General features: G+C 34.0%; 4 protein-coding genes across 5 annotated transcripts; 3 read left to right on the top strand and 1 right to left on the bottom strand.

Moving 5' to 3' along the window:
- Window positions 1-263: 263 nt before the first annotated feature.
- On the top strand, window positions 264-7,281 carry LOC25500243 (3-hydroxyisobutyryl-CoA hydrolase 1). Its single transcript, XM_013588594.3, has 14 exons — window positions 264-339; window positions 504-584; window positions 1,923-1,991; window positions 2,650-2,713; window positions 3,696-3,775; window positions 3,876-3,959; window positions 4,346-4,430; window positions 4,856-4,941; window positions 5,518-5,639; window positions 5,904-5,964; window positions 6,081-6,179; window positions 6,482-6,583; window positions 6,666-6,707; window positions 6,811-7,281. Exons 1-14 carry the CDS (start codon window positions 307-309, stop codon window positions 6,949-6,951), a joined length of 1,149 nt encoding a protein of 382 aa, XP_013444048.1. The 5' UTR covers window positions 264-306; the 3' UTR covers window positions 6,952-7,281.
- Window positions 7,282-9,747: 2,466 nt separating this feature from the next.
- On the top strand, window positions 9,748-12,169 carry LOC25500244 (non-specific phospholipase C4). Its single transcript, XM_013588597.3, has 4 exons — window positions 9,748-10,489; window positions 10,668-11,077; window positions 11,171-11,341; window positions 11,642-12,169. Exons 1-4 carry the CDS (start codon window positions 9,837-9,839, stop codon window positions 11,977-11,979), a joined length of 1,572 nt encoding a protein of 523 aa, XP_013444051.1. The 5' UTR covers window positions 9,748-9,836; the 3' UTR covers window positions 11,980-12,169.
- LOC120577310 (uncharacterized protein At2g37660, chloroplastic-like) lies at window positions 12,118-12,985 on the bottom strand. The gene is made up of 4 exons (XM_039828459.1): window positions 12,869-12,985; window positions 12,687-12,784; window positions 12,476-12,585; window positions 12,118-12,258 (listed from the first exon to the last, which is right to left on the bottom strand). The coding sequence occupies exons 1-4, from the start codon at window positions 12,949-12,951 to the stop codon at window positions 12,193-12,195; spliced, it is 357 nt and encodes a 118-aa protein (XP_039684393.1). The 5' UTR covers window positions 12,952-12,985; the 3' UTR covers window positions 12,118-12,192.
- Window positions 12,986-16,122: 3,137 nt separating this feature from the next.
- On the top strand, window positions 16,123-20,704 carry LOC25500246 (peptidyl-prolyl cis-trans isomerase FKBP62). Of its 2 annotated transcripts, XM_013588600.3 has the most exons (10): window positions 16,123-16,272; window positions 16,363-16,581; window positions 16,656-16,736; window positions 16,812-16,892; window positions 16,991-17,176; window positions 17,285-17,383; window positions 17,468-17,643; window positions 18,264-18,386; window positions 20,055-20,195; window positions 20,301-20,704. In XM_013588600.3, exons 1-10 carry the CDS (start codon window positions 16,239-16,241, stop codon window positions 20,412-20,414), a joined length of 1,254 nt encoding a protein of 417 aa, XP_013444054.1. In that variant the 5' UTR covers window positions 16,123-16,238; the 3' UTR covers window positions 20,415-20,704. The 2 variants fall into 2 exon arrangements, with proteins under 2 accessions (XP_013444054.1, XP_013444055.1); XM_013588601.3 differs by having other exon boundaries at window positions 16,656-16,892.
- The last annotated feature ends 182 nt before the right edge of the window (window positions 20,705-20,886 follow it).

A 20,886-nucleotide genomic window follows, 5' to 3' on the forward strand; every position in this document is an offset into this window, starting at 1 on the left:
TAGTCTATTCTAGAATCATGAGATAATATAAAGTGTGTGGTTAATTTACGAATATTGTAAATAAAAAAATGTTAATGTGTGATTTTTTCTTAAAAAAAAATTAATTTATGATTTTTATTTTTTTTGTGGTGGTCGAGGTTTGAACCCGACCTTATATATAATATACATTATCCTGACGAACTTTATAACAATTTATTAATCATTATTAACTTTTTTTTATTTTTATCAAAATCCATTAATATTTTAATACATCACCCATCCCCATTTTGGGTCCTTCCTCTCCCTCAGTCTTCTTCACCAACGACCATGGCATCCCCCGCCAAACTGGATAAAGATCAGGTTTTCTCTATTCTCAATTTTGCGTTATTAATTACACTTCAATTCTCTTTTATCTTCTTAATCTCAATCGATATCACTTTCACTCCTCCTCCGAGTATTTTTCAATTCAAATCGTTTTCTTACCTTCAAACTGATTCTAACTACTTTTTTCGTATTGTGCACAGGTTCTTGTGGAACGTAAATCATCTGCGAGAGTTTTGACATTGAACAGGCCCAAACAATTGAATGCTCTCTCTTTTTATATGGTACTATTTCATAATTCATTTCATGCATTGCTTTATTTCTTCAATTTTTCTACTTTTGAGTAGTAACATATGATACAAAACTGTACCTTTGATTCCGTTAGTTAAAATTGACATATTTAGTTTGTATCCTGTAGAACTGATTCTAACTTGAAGCTAGAATTTCAAATTTTTTATTCTAGAATTGATTTTTTCACACGGTGTATACTTGGTTGTCTCTGGTGACTAGAATTGATTTTGAATAAATTGATTTTACTTAAAAGTGAGTTGAATGTAAAATTATGCATGTTTGGATACATCCACTTATAAATTATGTTTAGACTCAAAAGCTATGAATCCTAGCTTCATCTTCAAATTAATTCTGGTGACAAAATTAGTTCTACTCGAGAGTGAGTAGCCAAACATGTCAACATCAATTTTACATCTTCAGAATCAATTTTTACTCCTCCAAACATAGGCTCAAATCTATTGTTCAACTCACTTTTGCATAAATTTATCCAAAAATAAATCACTTTATCTTCAACTCACTTTTAGCTAGAATCAGTTCACATAAAATCAATTTTTGTCGCTGCATAACCAAACACACGTACGGGAACATTTAGCTTTCGTGTTTGGTTCCATGGTTGGAGGGCTCAAACTTGAGTTTGCCATGGCCAATCGTAGTTTGACAGGATGTAAAGATGTTTGGCTTCCTACATCAGAAATTGATTCTAGCGTCAAAATCGATGCTAAGTTGAAGCTCCCATGTGTAGCTTCCAAAATGGCTTGGAATTGATTCTGAATTTCATTGTAATATGATGGATATCTTCCCACTTATTTCTATAGTAATTGCATATACAAAACCACATGAAGATGTGTTGGGGCTTATTTTTGGAATTGTTTTTCCTGTACCCTCTTAGCCTTTAATTATTGTCTTGTAACATGTGCTGTCTAGCCATCTATATTATTTTGGATCAACATCATAAACAAATAATGTTTGTGATCTGAAATGAATTTTTCAAATTCTGAGGTAGTGTTGTTCGACAGAGTTCAAGAGAATGGCCTCTTCTCATTTCACTGCCAAATGCCACTGAAGAGTGCATTTGGTTTGTATAAGTATTTTTATTTCCTTTTGGTTTTCACCAATAATGACAAAAATGTCATCTTGTTTTCGTTGTTTTCTTATTTTTAAATATTTGTACTGGAAATGAAAGAGATTTTCCGCAAAGCAAACTGACCCTAACCTCTTCCATATACCTGTTTGAGCTCTTTCAAAAAATTATTCTTCTATTTGTGAAGTTCTGATTCCATTTTCTATTCTCTTACTTATCTTGGTATTCTTCTCCTGTCTTCCTGTTATAGGTATCTAAGCTACTAGAAATATTTCACGATGATGAGGGAAATCCTGATGTTAAATTGATTGTCCTAAAGGTAATTTCCATTTACCGAGCACTTTCCATTTAATTTTTTGCATTTTGCTATTGTTCTATGGAAGAGAGAGAATAACAATTGGAATAAGAATGAATAAACTGTTGTATTAGTTGAAAAAAATGTAATTGGTGTCTGAAAGTAATCAAATGTTCTTTGACCCTCTTTTATAGATAAAACACACACATGTGTGTGCGCGCGCTATTAGATTAAAATGTGACATCCCTGAGGGACTGATTTACACCTGCCATTAAAACCAATTAGTAGTAACCTAACAAATATTGAGGGACTCATTTGTTCTCTTTTTGCAAAAAATCATTTCATCTCAGTATGAATTCTGGCTACATTATGTATCTGTATATGATATATGTATATGTACTTTTTTCTCTCTATCTAAACTTTCAGATGGAAGGCAATTGCAAAGTTTGTATCATTATAAAGCGTTCATACCGTAAAATTAGACCGATGTACATTCTATGTTAAGAAAAGGGTAATTCTGAGCAAAATAAAATAGATATGTCATATGCATGTATGTTTCTCATTAGAAATTCTGAATAAATTATAGACTCAAACCAAAGTGCACATTTTCACATCCTTTGCAACATGCCTTCTCATCTTTGAAGAGAATATGTATTTTCTTACTTTAGGTTACATTTATCAGGGAAATGGAAGGGCATTTTGTGCTGGTGGTGATGTTGCAGCTGTTGCTAATGACGCAAGAGGAGGTTTGTTTGTCCTTTATTTTCAATTCATCAAAACAAGTATAATATAACCATAATATTAATTGCATTCTTGTGAGTATTGTATTTTGTACTAGACTTTTATAATATGATTTCATGTTATTTTCTTTTATTGATTTTACATTGCTATTCCCGAGCTATTGTAACCATCACTCATTGTTATTTTATTAAATGATTCAGTTATTAGGATCATCAGTAACCATACATAAGGGGTTATGTTTTAGGCAAGGTAAAAGTAGTTAGATTTATAATGAAAAACGACCATGTTTGGAACTATCATCTATAATTTTTAGTTTTTTCTCCAAGTCTTTTTATTTCAAGTTGGTATGTGTGCTCTTGATATGGAAGACCGAAAACCATGCTTTTACAAAAACCTTAGGCAACCCACACCAGCTGCGGCTCAACTACCTCTGTTGTGGAGAACCTCAATACTATGTTGATGGCTTGATGCCTTCATTACATTCATGTTAGTATCTGAACACCAAACCATTTGTCACCCTCTGATGCCGCCATGACTTCATCCGATAACCTCACTCGACAAATTGCCACCCTTCATCCAACCGACCACCATAGGTCCATCTCTATTGAGTTTTGCTTGCATATCAGAGTAATGTGCCTTGTGGTAGCATGTGAAGGCACACCTTGCCTCTATTCACCTTGCTAGCGATCCCATCTGTCTACCCTGGTTACTTTTATTTCTGTTTTGGTGGTCAGTTTCCCAAGCCTGCAACTTGAGGTTAACTCCCCTTACAATGTATTTTGGGATAAATTGAGCAGTACCCTCCAGGCTCCAAGTAATTGGGACAATTATTGCAATCTTAATTTAAGAGGGTAGCTATTTCAGTATGAAATGTCACGCTGCTTCTAAACTCCTTATGGGAGGAGAATATAAAATTAAATGTATGAGTTTTCAGATGTAGTATTTTACTGAAATGTAAAATTAATTATTTGTTTTCATATGGTATAGGTGATTGGAGGTTTGGTGCAATATTTTTTGATACTGAATATAAAATGAATTATTTGATGGCAACATACAGTAAGCCTCAGGTAACTCTTTCTAATTGTACAAACACTTTTTCTCTTTTGTGTTTGCACATGTCTCTAACACATGTTGCATTTTCTTACATTTGTTTCCGAACATTTGCAGGTTTCAATTCTTAATGGAATCGTCATGGGAGGTGGCGCTGGTGCTTCTATGCATGGAAGATTTCGTGTCGTTACCGAGAAAACAGTAAGTTTTGTTGAGATCAATATTATGTAAAGATTGTCTAGATATATTCCTAATCCTTTATAATAACTAAATAATATATAAACTAATTCTAAGAGATAATTTATGATACTCTAGGATTAAAAACCGATCCTAGGAGATAAACTAAGATGCCATAACATAATGTCAAAGCTATTAGATATTTCATAGAGATTCCAACAGTATTATTTCTTAAGATTTTTCTTCTCCACTGTTGTAGGAAATTTGTTTTCTATCCAAAAAAAAAAAAAAAAACAGTGATAGGAAAGAAATGTTGGTTTGAAATGATACAGATATACCTTCCCTATCTATTTAGCATCCAAATTTTCATTTACTTAACTTTTATTGTTGTACTTGTGGACCATTTGCAGGTATTTGCTATGCCCGAAACAGCTTTGGGGTTATTTCCTGATGTAGGCGCCTCATATTATTTGTCTAGACTAGCTGGATTTTTTGGTATGAATGTTGTATCTTAGATCTCTATGAATTTGATTAATTATAATTGGGTTACTTGATAAGAAGATTACTCAATTTTCCAATCTTTTCATCGTTTTTGGCGACTGATGTCTCCTGCATACTTTTGGTGGTTGCTGATTATGTCAGTCAATTAGCATCTTCCAATTTACAAACACACACACACACACCCATGTGCACACACAGAATATACCTGGGGGTGGAAGGGGATTGGCTGAGATTCTTGATTTTTTCATGATTGTTTACTTTCTCTTGCATGGTTGGATTATGTATATCAAAATCAAATACTTCCATGGAATACTTTTGATTATGATACAAATTTTCAGCATTTGCAAACGTCTAATAAGATAAGCACAATAACATCCCCGTCTCCTCTTTTTTCTTTCCTTTTGGAAAACAAATTGCAGGAGAATATGTTGGTCTTACAGGTGCTAGGTTGGATGGTGCAGAAATGCTTGCTTGTGGTCTTGCAACACATTTTGTCCCTTCATCGGTATGCTACATACTACTATAGTTTTGTGCTTTTTCTGCTGATTTGCATCTTTGGTAAACAAATACTAACTCCAGTCGAGTCATAAGAAGTGTACATTCATGGGAAATTTAGTGCAGTTTCGAAGTACCATTGTTAACCAATGGTTTTCAGGCGTGGAATTTAAAAGTTTATCATGAAATATCTAGGGATAAATATTCAATAATTAGAGATGATGTTGTTTAATTAGTTTCATTGTAAGCAATAAAAGAAAGTAGTTTGAGAAACCTGTTTTGAATGCTTAAGTGGTGTAACTGTATGCATTTTAAGCCATGGAGATTCAAGCTCTATCCAACCTTAAAACTTTTTCAAGCTAGGTACATAGTGATTCATTTTAAACAAGATGGCTTTGTCCAAATTTAATTGCCTTACTTTCAACAGTTTCAATGGATCTTCCTGTGGAACTTTATTACGTCGGGAGTTTATGCTGCACAATTTTTTTTTCTTAAGGACTATGGTATTTATATGATGTTAAAACTCTTTGGTTTGGGGTTTATAATATGTGTCCCTGTTTTATTGCCTTTTGCAATGTATGCACAGAAATTATCGTCATTGGAAGAATCATTATGCAAGGTGGAAACTAGTGATCCAGCCATAGTATCTGCAATTATTGACAAGTACTCAGAGCAGCCTTCCCTAAAAAAGGATAGTGTTTATCACAGGTTGGTGTGTATTTCTATATATATCTGTCATAAACATATACTGTCTGTTAAATTCCCTTGGGTCCTAGGATAACCGTCTGTCAAATTACATGTTATAAACATATATCTGTCCTGGGACAGTGTGAGCTCTGTACGTTTCTGAGAACTTGGAGCATGTCTGGTGTTTGTTTTTTTTAATTATTTTTAAACAATTGAAACATATCACATTGGCTTAGTCAGGTATCTTTCTTCTTTCTATTTGCTTATTGTGATTGCTCATTGCAGGATGGATATAATCAATAAGTGTTTCTCTAGGAAAACAGTGGAAGATATATTATATTCTCTTGTAAGTTATGTCGAGTTATTTATGCTATTAAAAATATCTTACTTAATATATTCTAAAGCATTATCAGTGATGCATTTTTGACATTTAACAACCATAATTTTATCACGCAATATTAGGAGACTGAAGCTATGAGTAAGGCAGATAGTTGGATATCTGCAACTGTTGAAACCTTGAAGAAAGCATCTCCGACAAGCCTTAAAGTTTTTCTTAGATTGGTATGTGTCCATAAAGTATTAAATGTTACAATTTGATTACAAGAAACTAGTATACTCCTTTTTATTGTCAGTTTTAACAACCACGTAGGTTTGTTGGCTTATTTCAATGCCAAATTTAGATATTTTGTAATTGTAATATTGTATCCATTTGCCTCTTAAGCCATTAATTTTTTTTCTTACTTTCATTTTCTTTTAACATCTTTAATATGTGTTTATATTAAAATCTCCAATCATTTTCCTATTTTCAATTTTTCTTACTATTATTATAATGTTCGCTTCATCTTTTTTATTTACCTTTTCAGATTAGAGAAGGCAGGCTCTTAGGTGTTGGTCAATGCCTTGTTTACGAGTATAGAATTGTTTGTCATATCCTACAAGGACACCATAGCAAGGATTTCTTTGAGGTTTTCTGACGATTCATACCCATGTTTCTATTTTAGATTATTTTGATTTAATGCCATATTCAATGGTTATGTCCTACTGCAGGGTTGTAGAGCTATACTAATAGATAAAGACAGGAAACCAAAGGTGAGAAGCCATAACTAAAGACATCAATTAGTTAGTAATTTAGTTATTTGTATTATTGGAATTGTATTTATTTTGGTTCTCATATTGATTATGTCTTTATTAGTGGGAACCTTCCAAATTGGAGCTTGTTAAGGATAGTGATGTTGATCGTTACTTCTCTAAGCTTGATGCTGAAGGATGGAAAGATTTGGAGTTCCCCAAGAGGTTCAACAACTTGCCTCCACATGCTATTTCAAAGCTTTAAGGCATCAACAATCTCATCAGTTGAACCAAAAGTGTAGAACCTAAGGAATCACAACATTAAATTGATTATTGAAGGTTGAGTGTAGCTTTGTGAATTGCCACTATACAAGTTGATCTTATATAATCGATATCAACAATAGTCAGATTAAATTAGTTGATAATAATCCTGTCAACAAAAATTAGTTGATAATAACTAATAAGAGAATAATGAGAAAATTATATGTTGATATAGATTGAAGTAAAACTGTATTGAATATGTTCCATTCGTGTTTTCGTTTGGTAAAATTAACATCCACTGATGTGGTCTCAGTGAGATATGTTGGTGAAATTACATCCATTCGTGTTTTCCTTTCGTAAAGAAAACGTTACAGCTTTGAAAATTATTTTCAATAATTATGTCAATGTCTAAGGCGATTAAGTTGCAGAAATATGAAATTTATATCATTAGAAATTTGAATAATCAAACAAAAAAATTCAAGAATTCTGCTCTTCTCCCTGCACTTTTCGCTCGTGCCCTGCAGCCATGACGAAAAAGTTCCTACGTGACTGACTTAAGTCACACTGTATGAGTTAACACATGCAGGTGTTATAACCCGCGTGAGTTAACTCACGCCGGTTTAAAACAATCAAGTTGGAATTGTTGTTGTCATCTTAGGCACATGTTTCTTGCATTCATGGCTTTGCAGTGGAGAAACCATTTAATGAATATTAAATACCATGCCAATGAATATTAAATGCAAAGCCAATGAATCAAAAGAGCTGGCATGCAAAGCTATAATTGAAAGCCACATGTATGGAAGAATCCATCTTCTTGCATAGAAAACGTGAGAGCAAGACTAGTAAAAGTTGAAACTTAATCATAACAGAGCACCACAACAACATTATAGTATGAATTATAATATGTTAGTTTGTTCTTTTGCTTTATGCACCTATGATCGCCACAGCAATCCCAGCTTGATTATTTAAAACTTGCGTGAGTTAGCTAACACAGGAGCATTTTTAGTATGGTTGTAGGGTGCGAGCGAAAAGTGGAGGAGAGTAAAATTCAAAATTCAATTGCAAATATTTTGGATGTGCAAGTTTGTATTTGGACTAGGAAGCATCTTGGTTTGCCTTGTGAAAGACACGACTAATTTATTTTTAAATTTAACGTAAGTTTTTTTTTGACAAGAAATTTAATGTAAGTTGTAACATAGGGTATAATAAAGTTTATGTATACAAAACGTAGGATTTAAAGCCAAGAAACGTTGTTGTAGCAAATATAAAAAATACAGGTAAAATTACACTTTTAATCCGTTAACTTAATTTCAGGTAAAAATTTGATCATTTATCTTTTTTCATTTTATTTTTGTCCTTTTAGTCCATTTGCATATGGATTTGGATTTCAAGTTTCAAATCTAATAATTATGTGCAAACAAAGATGAAAGACTATAGATTTATGAAGATTGAGAGGCCATAAGAAAATAAAAACATAAATTTTAAGCTTGAAAGTCTATATGCAAATGGATTCTTGAAGGTCGAATATAGCTTTGTGAATTGTGACCGCTCACCGTAGAATTGATATCAACAATAAATAGTCAGAATAAATGAGTTGATAATAAAAGAAAAGTAATAATTTCTTTAATAAAAAAATAATAATACTACCTCCGTCCTCAATTATAAGATCCTTTTGAGAAAAAAATTTGTCTCTTATTACAAGACCTATTTGTTATTTCCAAGTACATTAATTAATTTTTTACCAACATATCTCTATTTATTTTCTATCTTTTTCTTCAATCAGCATTAAATACTATATTGAAAAATACAGTAACCCTCTTTCTTAAAAGACAAATTTGTAAAATAGACCAAAGTGGACCCTATCGAATAGTTCCTACTATCATCATAATCAAAGAGAAATTCTAAGATAGACAAAAACACAAATCCAAATCATTAAGACACACAACAATACATATTAACCAATGTTTGCAATAATAGTAACAATAAATTGAATTTTTTTTTATACATATTTCTGTTTGTACCAATAATATTTGTGGTTGTGACCACACAAGAATTGCTCCATAACGAAATGATGGAAACTTTCACGTTTGGTATCTACGGGAGCATGATTCGTTTGCATATTGTTACTTGCATGTTTGGATGTCATAATTCATAAAAGTATAACTTAGCATCAAAGAATTGAGTATTGAAAAAATTGAACTGTATATGTATTCATTGCATTATTATATCATCATTGGTTAGTGATATGATCCATTCATTGTAGAAAGAGAATTCAAATGATCGTTGTCGTACAATAATATCATTGTGAACATGTTAAGGTTCCCCATATGCTAGCTAACATGCACCTGTCACATTTCAATATATTTTTCTTCCTTTTCTGTTACATTTCTTATCCATTTGCCATCACGACAAGTTAAAGGAACACATGCTTATTTATGATATATTTTCATTATTTAACAAATTGTATGCTGAGTCTATTTTTTACTTTTTTTTTTTTTTTTGTAATTTATCTAAAATTAGTATATATAGATAATATCTTTTTTTTTTTTTTGGTCAAGTAGCCTAGTGGCTAGAGCTCACACAATTTAATTGTGGAGAAGTGGAGTGTCCGGGGTTCGAACCCCGGCTCCTGCATATAATATGCAATATCCCTACCAACTGAGCTAAGCTCACGGAGATTATATAGATAATATCTAATCTAATAAAAAGTTAATATGTCAAATAGTGCATTATAGTATATTCTTTATGCCTTCCTAAGTTGCTTAACCAAGAATATAACTTCACCACATGATTTGAGTGTAGTATATATATGTCTCACTTTCTCGGATCGGTATTTCCATTTGAGAATTATCAACAAAATCCACACAAAAAAGGAAACTTTCAGAAAAAATGACTACAAATTCTAGCACTACTATTCATAGCTACCCCATCAAAACAGTGGTCATTTTGGTTCAAGAGAACCGTTCTTTTGACCACATGTTGGGTTGGATGAAGTCCCTCAACCCGAAAATCAACGGTGTTATCGGTACAGAGTCAAACTCAATCTCCACATCTGATTCCAACTCGAACCGAGTTCTATTCAGTGACCAGTCAATCTATGTTGACCCAGACCCGGGTCATTCCATCCAAGATATTTACGAGCAAATTTTTGGAGAACCATGGAGCGAAGCCTCAGCAGCAAAAAAGTTGCCTCCAATGATGGATGGCTTCGTTCAAAATGCAGTGAGGCAAGAGATACCAAAAAACGCGACAGTGACAATGACAGAGGCGGTTATGAATGGGTTTAAACCGGATTTGGTACCGATTTACAAGGAGTTAGTTAAAGAGTTTGCGGTTTGTGATCGTTGGTTCGCTTCGGTTCCAGCATCAACCCAACCGAACCGGCTCTACGTGCATTCTGCCACGTCGCATGGCTTAACTAGCAATGACACAAATAAGCTCATTGGAGGGTTACCTCAAAAGACCATATTTGATTCTTTGGACGAAAATGGTTTCAATTTTGGGATCTATTATCAACAACCACCATCCACCCTTTTCTACAGGTTTGTTCATTTCCGTTTTTGTACCTTAATATCTAACGACTAACGCACATTTCCCCATTTTTCTGTTTTGCTTCATTTATTTCCTTGCTTATTGTTACAATTTCATGGTTTGTTGAGCTGTACTAGTCATGAATAATCATTGATTACTTTCCCTAATAATTCTATTAATCACTTTCAGGAGTCTTAGAAAGCTGAAATACATAGAAAAATTTCATGAATACGGGTTAACATTCAAGAAGCATTGTGAAGAAGGGAAATTACCAAACTACGTGGTGATAGAACAAAGATTTTTCGACTTGTTATCAATACCTGGAAATGATGATCATCCATCTCACGATGTAGGAGAAGGACAAAAATTTGTAAAAGAAGTGTATGAAGCATTAAGAGGCAGTCCACAATGGAATGAAATGTTGTTTGTGATTACTTACGACGAACACGGAGGATTTTACGATCACGTGCCAACGCCGGTGGACGGAATTCCTAGTCCAGATGACATTGTTGGTCCTGAGCCATTCAAGTTTAAGTTTGATAGGCTTGGTGTTAGGGTTCCAACCATCTTTATTTCTCCATGGATTGAGCCAGGAAAAGGTAAGAATAAGATGCATATGCATGCAAACAAAAATAGTTCTTACACTCATTAAACATTACAAAAATTAATCATAACATGGTTACATTATACAGTGTTGCATGAACCTTCTGGACCATTTCCAACTTCACAATATGAGCATTCATCTATACCTGCAACTGTGAAGAAGATATTCAATCTCCCTGAATTTCTGACAAAGAGGGATGCATGGGCTGGAACATTTGAGGGACTTCTAACTTTAAGCAGTCCACGAACTGATTGTCCAGGTAAAATATCAATATTTGTTCTTTATGCTCTTCACCTTTCTTTCTTCTAATGCATAAGAAGTTATATTAAATATGTGTGTTGTTTTGATGAGCTTAGGATAAAGAATGTTCCCTAAATTAATGTTGGATCAGACTCCTCTAAAGTAAACAACTTACTTTAGAGTGTTGAATAATGTCGATCAATTCTGTTTTCAATCATTATAATATCTATCATTAATCAATTATTGATATTACATGTACATGAATAACAAATTCGACCATCAATCGTGTTTCTTGACTATTTAAGTATTCATTGTGCAGAAAAACTGCCCGAACCGATTAAGCTGCGAGAGGCCGCTGCTAAAGAAGAAGCCAAGTTGAGTGAATTTCAGGAAGAATTGGTACTAATGGCAGCTACTCTTAATGGGGATCATAGAAAGAGTATATATCCCAACAAGTTGATCGAGAACATGTGTGTTTTGGACGCAGTTAAATATGTCGAGGTTGCATTCAATACATTCTTGAATGAGTGTGAGAAAGCAAAGCAAAATGGAGCTGATGGATGTGATATTGTTGATTGTGCCAATACATGCAGTACACGTCGCAATTCCGAAAATTTCTTTCACAAGATGTTGTCTTGTATAACCTGTGATCGGTGAATAATTAACTTTGCATATAATTTATTTATGAAGCAAGTGCTTCTGTGTGTATAATTGGCAATACTGCCAATGAAGCTATCCTGAATATGAAGTTTATATTCACCTTCCAATAATGAATGAAGAAGTATATATACAATAATTGTAAAGCTGAACTCCCTGTATGATGCATATAAATTACTTTTATTTGTATACAAGTTTTAATTACAAGTCTAGTCAGCTAGAGCGCGCGGCCTCGAATAATTCTTGCCACTTCTGAGCATCATTTCCAGGACCTTCACCCTGAAACATGCATATTTCAGCATCAACAATAAACAAATCTTACAAATATTTTCCTGCATTTGATTCTTACACTAAATATGAATCAAAGTTTTAACAGTAACAAATAGTTAGGAAATTTACGGTTTTGATTCTATAATGGGGCTTTGGATCGCATATACATAACACATCCACGCATCATTATATATACCTACAAATATAATTACCACTGAAGGTTTACCTCAACAGAGTTAACTTCATATATTTGGTTTTCAGTGACTTCTAGGTCTAATGCCTGTACGCAAGCTTCAGCAACCACAATTCTACTGGCTTCACCCACTAGTTTATCTCCTGAAAGCCGTCACAAAATTTCTAACACTTTAAGCAAAAATACTTTTGGAAAAGGTAATAAACTATCATATAAAATTATGTAATGAACATTATTGACATACCTTGACCTATAAGGACAGCTCGTCGTTGGCCAGCTGTTGCTTTGAGTAATGTATTGAGATCATAAGATGTGTATGGTCCATCTGTCAACCTTCCAGGTCTAAAATCCATTTAAATACACCATATGAGGAGATTTCGAGAACATTCAACATTTTGGTTAATATCTCCAACATTTTTAGCTCACTTAATTATAGTATATGGAAAGCCAGAATTCTGAAGAAATTCCTCCCCCATCTTCTTATACTTCAAGACACCGAATAGGTTCATAATGCTGCGTGAAAAATGAAGATTAACAAGTCTATGAGAGAAGTCCATTTATCAACTAGCTGTGATGCTACAACTAGCTGCCCTGAATATCAAGTCAAGTCAATTGATTTACAAACTCCACGAATCAAAACTATTGGGATGGATTATGTATGCACTTCCACATTTTTACGATTGTTTTCTGAATGCGTAAAATAACATTGCAGAGGAATTCCTTATTCCATACTGACAATATGACATATTACCAACAAGGTTGTTAATACTATTCATCAACAATATTAGGTTGACTCTATGTCACATAACTCACATGTCCTTGGATGGTAACTAGACTTTGATACCATATGAGAGTAAAAGATGAGAGAAAATGAGAGAAACATTTGTCATTGATCTCAATGGAATTATTGAATAATGAGTGAAACACGTCTTATTTACAAGATCAAAAAGTTGAACTAAAACAAAAAACTGAAACAGAAATCTAACCAACTGTAACAGATTGCCAGCAACTAACTACTAACTGATATAACTGACCTAACATAAAGACAACATAATAAACACCCACCAAAGTATTTTTATAATAGTAAAAAAGCTAGCAACCACTAAAGGCTTCTATGAATTAGCTTATTAGAGCTTATCTACCCACATAGATACCCTCTCCGCAAATTTATAATGCTGACTTGTTCACATTTCAGAACCCAATTCCTTTGTGTATATATATTCATCCCAAATATAATAAGATTCTATTGCTAATTGCAAGTGATATCAAACAATATCAAAGACTATCAACACTTCCCCCCACCCCCACCCAAGCTGGTACACATACATTATATGCAGCAAAGGCTCAAAGAGTGTTTAGAAAGGGATTTACATTTACCTCCCTCCAAGGGGACTAGCGAAGCTCAAACCCGGGACCAAAGCCTGTCTTTTTGCCACTAAACCAAATTCTTGGAGTTAAAACATGATCAATAATGGTTTAATAGTAACTTGATAGAAAGGATTTAATGATAATCCCTATCTATAGAGATACATTCCTAATCCTTTATAAATAGGAAAATCTAGAAACAAGTCACAATAATAACTAAATAATATATAAACTAATTCTAAGAGATAATTTAAGATACTCTAGGATTAAAAACCGATCCTAGGAGATAAACTAAGAGATTCTTTGGTATGAATGTTGTATCTTAGATCTCTATGAGTTTGATTGATTATAACTGGGTTACTTGATAAGAAGATTACTCAATTTTCCAATCTTTCCATCGTTTTAGGCGACTGGTGTCTCCTACATACTTTTGGTGGTTGCTGATTTTGTCAGTCAATTAGCATCTTCCAATTTACACACACACACAGAATATACCTAGGGGTGAAAGGGGAGAGGCTGAGATTCTTGATTTTTTTATATGAATGTTTACTTTCTCTTGCATGGTTGGATTATCTATATCAAAATCAAATACCTCCTTGGAATACTTTTGATTATGATACAAATTTTCAGCATTTGCAAACGTCTAATAAGATAAGCACAATAACATCCCCGTCTCCTCTTTTTTCTTTCCTTTTGGAAAACAAATTGCAGGAGAATATGTTGGTCTTACAGGTGCTAGGTTGGATGGTGCAGAAATGCTTGCTTGTGGTCTTGCAACACATTTTGTCCCTTCATCGGTATGCTACATACTACTAGAGTTTTGTGCTTTTTCTGCTGATTTGCATCTTTGGTAAACAAATACTAACGAGTCATAAGAAGTGTATGGGAAATTTAGTGCAGTTTCGAAGTATAGTTTTGTGCTTTTTCTCCTGAATCAAACTCTTTTTTCATTTGAACCTAAAGGGGTAAAAAGGTCATTGGTGGTTAAACTTATGACTAGGGAGGGAATAGTGTTCTCTATGGTTTATCATTTTTATTTTGTTGATTCCACCTTTGATTACTTCCACTAAATTTAATTTACAACTTTGATTCCATATTCATTTTTATTGATGCAAGCTAAATGTTTTTAATTTGCTTTTTTGATATTGTGTATGTCGATCACTCTCAATCATCATTTAGTTTGATTGTTTCTACGAGCTTAATTGTAACTCTAAAAGTAATAATATGCCACTTTAATACTTATATATGAAACTCTACAAAACCAGCGCATAACACGGGTTAGAGTCTAGTTATAATAAAAGCTTGCTAATCCACTTGAGTTGGCCTAATGGTTTTGACTTGAGATCTGAGAGTATGTTCCTCCTCTAGATCTCAGGTTCGGTTCTCTCCGGTGCCAATTTAAAAGAAATTGTTATGTCGTAATAGAAAGAACCGCCAAGAATCCCCGTGAGCTTAGCTCAGTTGATAGGGATATTGCATATTATATGCAGGGGCCGGGGTTCGAACCCCGGACACTCCACTTCTCCACAATTTAATTGTGTGAGCTCCAACCACTAGACTACTTGAAAAAAAAAAAAAAAAAAAAACGCCAAGAATACTCCCAAGGTGTAAGTATATGCAAAGAAAAATTAAATTGTAGACCCACCACCATTAAACTCATATTATGTTATTTTATATATTTAGCTTTGAGATGTTAGGATGTACTTGTCATCTGCGCTTATGGCTGAGCTTTCAGCTGCCATGTTTGCTTTAGAAATGGCTAACTCCAAAGGTTGGAGCTGCTTTTGGTTGGAAACTAATTCTAAACTGGTTGAACTTGCTTTCTCCAATACATCTCTAGTACCGTGGTCCTTAAGGAATAGGTGGCTTAACCGCTTCGCTTTAACTCATTCTATGAATTTCCTAGTTACTTATATTTTTAGAGAAGGAAATTCTTGTGCAGATAGTTTGGCTAACATAGGTCTTTCTTTGTCTCTTTTTGCTACTAAAGTTTGGAATGATGTCTTCAAAATTTAGTTAGACCGGAGTACATTAGAAATAGGTTGGGATTGTCTATTTTCCGTTTTGTCACTTTTTGAAAAGGTTTTGGCCTAGTCCCCTTTTCTTCAATGTACTATTTTTTTATTTTTCTTTCAATAAATATTTGTGATGCTCTTGCATCACTTTTGCAAAAACAAAAAAATAAAATAAACTTGTCCTTCAATTGATTTGAAGGATTGTCCTGGTATTCTCAGATAGGATATTGTTAAGATATTGATGAGAAGGACGGACATTTAGTGGGTCGGGGGGGGGGGGGGGGGGGGTTGGGGGGGGGGGCTAAAGAGCAATATTTGTTAGTTAGTTTGTTCATATTCTTCTTTCCTGTTCTCGAATAATCCCCGAAGGAAACCCTAGTTCTCTCTCGTCGTTGTAAAAGAAGATTGATTTGGAAATGTATGGCGTCGGCGCTAACAATGAATTTGATGGTAATACTATTCTATTCTCAAATACAATTAATTAGATTAAGGTTTTTATTGAATTGTTGAGATTGATATTGTTACCATTCATTTGGCCAGCTAGATATATCATTCCACTCAACAGATTCAGTAAGAATGTTGAATACACTAATCCAATTCGCAAATACAATGAGATGATCGGAAGGACTTCTTATGATATTTCTTTTCTTGTGTTGACGGAGCCGGAGGATATTTGTAAGGATGGAGGTTTGGTGAAGAAGACACTCAAGCCCGGGGATGACAAATGTCAACATTTTGATGATTATGATTATGTTTTAGGTATAAATATATACATTCATGATCATATTTCATTTTTTATTTTCTGGATCTTAATTGTTGTTATTGCTTTGCAGTTAAGTACGAAGCACGTCTTGATGATGGAACTCTTGTTAAAAAATCTGATGATTATGGAGTGGAGTTCACACTCAACGATGGTCAGTTAGTCCTACAACTTTTATTATACATTCCTTTTCCGGTTCGATCTTACTTTCTTTTACGCCATCTCATAGGTCATTTTTGTCCTGCATTATCAATCGCTGTTAAGACTATGAAGATCGGAGAAAAAGTCATTTTAACTGTTAAGCCACAATGTAAGTAGTCTAGAAAATAACTAAACAAGTTTTGCAAAGCAAACATCACTACTCTTTGAGAATGGAATATAACTAGTAATCTTCATATTCTGTTATAGATGGATTTGGTGACAAGGGCAAGCCAGCTCACCATGATGAAGGTTCAGTTCCACCTAACGCAACATTGCAGATTATTCTCGAGTTTGTTTCTTGGAAGGAAGGACCTAAGGAAGGACCTTTTCGTAAGATGGTCCTCAAGGAAGGAGAAGGGGACGACTGTCCAAATGAGGGAGCTCTTGTGAAATGTAAATCATTGATTCATGCTAATATATTATGATATGATGGCTGTTCTTTTTAAATGGATTTAGTGCATCGGTTCTGATGTGATATATCCTCATTTTGCATTTTTGTAGTGAAACTAATTGGTAAGCTGCAAGATGGCACTGTATTTTTTAAGAAGGGCTATAGTGATGGTGATGAAGTGGAGCTGTTTGAATTTAAAACAGATGAGGGTAATTTTAATTTTTCCATGTTTCACCCTCTCACCATAATTTGTTTTTATATCAACTAAAGTGAATGCTTTTTGTATTGAGCAGAGCAAGTGATTGATGGGCTTGATAAAGCTGTACTGACCATGAAGAAGGGTGAGGTAGCTTTGTTGACTATTACACCTGAATATGCTTTTGGTTCATCAGAGTCTCAGCAGGAATTGGCAGTGGTTCCTCCTAATTCAACCGTGTATTATGAGGTTGAGCTAGTATCGTTCGTAAAGGTAAATAAATAACTTGATGATAATTAGCAATTGTGCATTGTGACATACTTCATTGTTGTTTTTTAAAATTCTATTATTGAAAAGGAACACTAGCAGCTGGTGTTTAACAAATCAGGGATCTGCCTTTTATTTTTATTCTACTTACTTCATTTGCCAAGTCTGGTATTTTTTCTTTTCATTTTTGTACCGTTTTTCATTTCTGTGTTCATTATTTGTAATCAGTATCTATTGTCAAACCTAAATTGAATTTCTTGACATAAATATGATTGTTATTTGGTTGCCATCTTCCTGGTTTAGCAAGAATGCCCAAATTGCTAGGCCGGATGCCGTGACCGGGGTTTGAACTCCGGTCCCAAAAAAAAAGAAAAACCCAAATGCTTAACTGTGTTTACAAGGCTCTTATGGTTAAGTTTCCTTAGAAATAATGTAGCATTGGTTTGCAGTGTTAAACTTTACACTTTTCAATAAATAAATAAAAGTGTTTTTAGGACAACGGTTAGCACTATTTAAGTAAGAACGATGTATTTTTTTCCTTGACTTCTGTCTCTCATATAATTATTGGTTGGATACGATTGCAACTTTCTTTATGCATTTATACCTTGGTTCATTGTTTGCTATAGGCTAAGGAGGTATCAGACATGAACACTGAAGAGAAGATAGAAGCTGCTCTTAAGAAGCGACAAGAAGCCGAAGCATTCGTTTATGCTGCTGAATATGCAAGAGCTTCTAAAAGATATCAGAAGGTAACCATGTTACATTAATATATTTCACCATCATCCACTACAATGTGATAGGGCACTTAAGCCTATGGTCCACGTGGTGAGCTAAGCATTAGGACAAATCTGCATAAGCCCAACATCTAGAACTGCATGAGGGGAAGGAAGGTGGGGCTAGTGAGATAGTAAGTTAGTTAGCGACTCCGACACGGATATCTGATAAAACACCGACACTGATACGCCGACGCCGCTAATGTAATAAAAAAAACATAGGACACCCACACTGCTACTTCTATACTAATTTATTTATGAAAGATCTTAATTGAGAATCACATATGCATCTAACTTGAGCAATTTATTTCATTAAAAAAAAAAGGTCTATAACAAGTTACAATAGTATTTGGCCTTTATTTATCCATCTACTATCGAAAAATTTAAATACGTTGTAATCAACTTTATGGAGAAGAGCCTTCGGTGTTCTGTGCGATAAGAAAGTACCACTTAAGTTGAAAGGAAAGTTATATTGGACAACAGTTAGACCGACGTTGTTATATGGTACCGAGTCTTGGGTGGTTAAGAGTCAACACGAGAATCAAGTAAGTGTAGCAAAGATGAGGATGTTGCGCTGGATGAGTGGTAAGACTATAGACATGATAGGATTAGGAATGACACCATTAGAGAGAGAGTGGGGGTAGCGCCTATAGTAGAAAAGTTGGTAGAAAATAGGCTTAGATGGTTTGGGCATGTAGAGAGACTGTAGATGCCATTGTAAGAAGAGTAAATCAAATGGAGGAGAGTCATGTTAAAAGAGGTAGAGGAAGACCTAAGAAAACTATTAGAGAAACCATTAGAAAGGATTTAGAGGTCAATTAGTTGAACTCAAATTTGGTTTTTGATAGAACAGTATGGCGTAATTTGATTCATGTAGACGACCCCACTTAGTGGGATAAGGATGGCTTGGTTGTTGTTGATCAACATTTTCCTCACGTCTTCAACTCTTGAATATACTATGTGTGGAAGCATAGAAAAAAATCATACATTTGTTTGAGTTGTCTGACATGCCTATACTCCCTCCGTCCCATAATAAGTGAGCCATTTGCAAAAAAATATTGTTCAAAAAAACTTGACTCATTTCACTTTTCAATACAATATTAATTATTTTTTTACCAATTATAACTCTAATTAATATTACTTTCATTACTCCCAATTCAATATATTCTACTTTGCATTTATGATAAGTAAGAATGCATCAGTAAATGACAAAACACTCAAAACCATTTTTCTCTTTCTTTCACTTATTCACTTTTTCTTAATAGTTGTGAAATGAACAAAAAGCTCATTTATAATTGGACGGAGGGAGTATAAGTTTTAATAGGTTTTGGACACCAGTCCAAGGAGTGTCAAAATAAAGGAGAAAACCATTTATTTAGTACACTTGTCTGACACGTGTCGGACACCACGACACGAGAGGGGATGGGTAGTGGAGAAGGCATTCTGATGTATTATTAGATTTGGTTACTAGAGTTTCTCTCTAGTTAGGAGCATAGTGACTCTGGTTTATCTCTTTCATTCTGTTATTCCACCCTTTAGAGCCTCTACATTCATATTTATCATTTGATGGTAATATACAAAATTACCTTGTTCATTCTGCGGGTTCTATCAGCTATCTTTTCTGAAACTGAAACTGTAATGCAGGCTCTGAAGTTTATAAAGTATGATACTTCCTTTCCCGATGAGGATAGGGAAATTGTTGGCTTGAGGCATTCTTGTAATCTGGGCAATGCATGCTGCTTGATGAAATTGAAAGATTATGAACGGGCAAATAAATATTTTAAGGTATGTCTGCTGTCTCCCATCTTATAGAAAATCACACCTCTTGTTTAATAATAATAATAATAATAATAATAATAAGTAACTTTGTTTTACACGACGTACTTGCAGGATCGCTTGCATGATTTCAACTTAAAGCGCATAGACACTGAAACGTTGTCTGCGAACCATAGACTTCGATGCAGGCGGAAAGACGCCAATAATTATTATTTGAATGTGATGTGAAGTTGAAGTCAAAAAATGGATGGTTTATTTAGATTGTCTCCATATCTAACCTTGTACATTTATTGAGCATGCAGAAATTCGGGCCAAAGATGGTACATATGCTGTGAATTGTGTGTTGATGTTTCTTTTTTTCTTGACGCAAATGTGTTGATGTTTCTAGAGTAACTTGGACTTGTGAGTTTATAGTATTTTCTAATGGACATGTAATATTCAGTGTTCAATTTAATTTATATGTATTGACAATGTAAAACTTATTTACACAAATTTATGCCACGTTTAATTAGATATTACTCTCTTCTTCCAGTGGGATCAAAATCCTGTCCTGTTAATTTTTTTTACGGATTTTGGGATAACAGAAGTAACGGCAAATTCATCAGAAATTTTTCTAAAGTACTCAAATTAAGAGGGATTTCAATCGTAAAAGTATATGTAAAGAGAAGTGCCAGATATTATGAAAACAGGACAGGTTTTC

This window comes from Medicago truncatula, chromosome 8 (assembly GCF_003473485.1).
Source record: "Medicago truncatula cultivar Jemalong A17 chromosome 8, MtrunA17r5.0-ANR, whole genome shotgun sequence".
NCBI lineage: Eukaryota > Viridiplantae > Streptophyta > Magnoliopsida > Fabales > Fabaceae > Medicago > Medicago truncatula.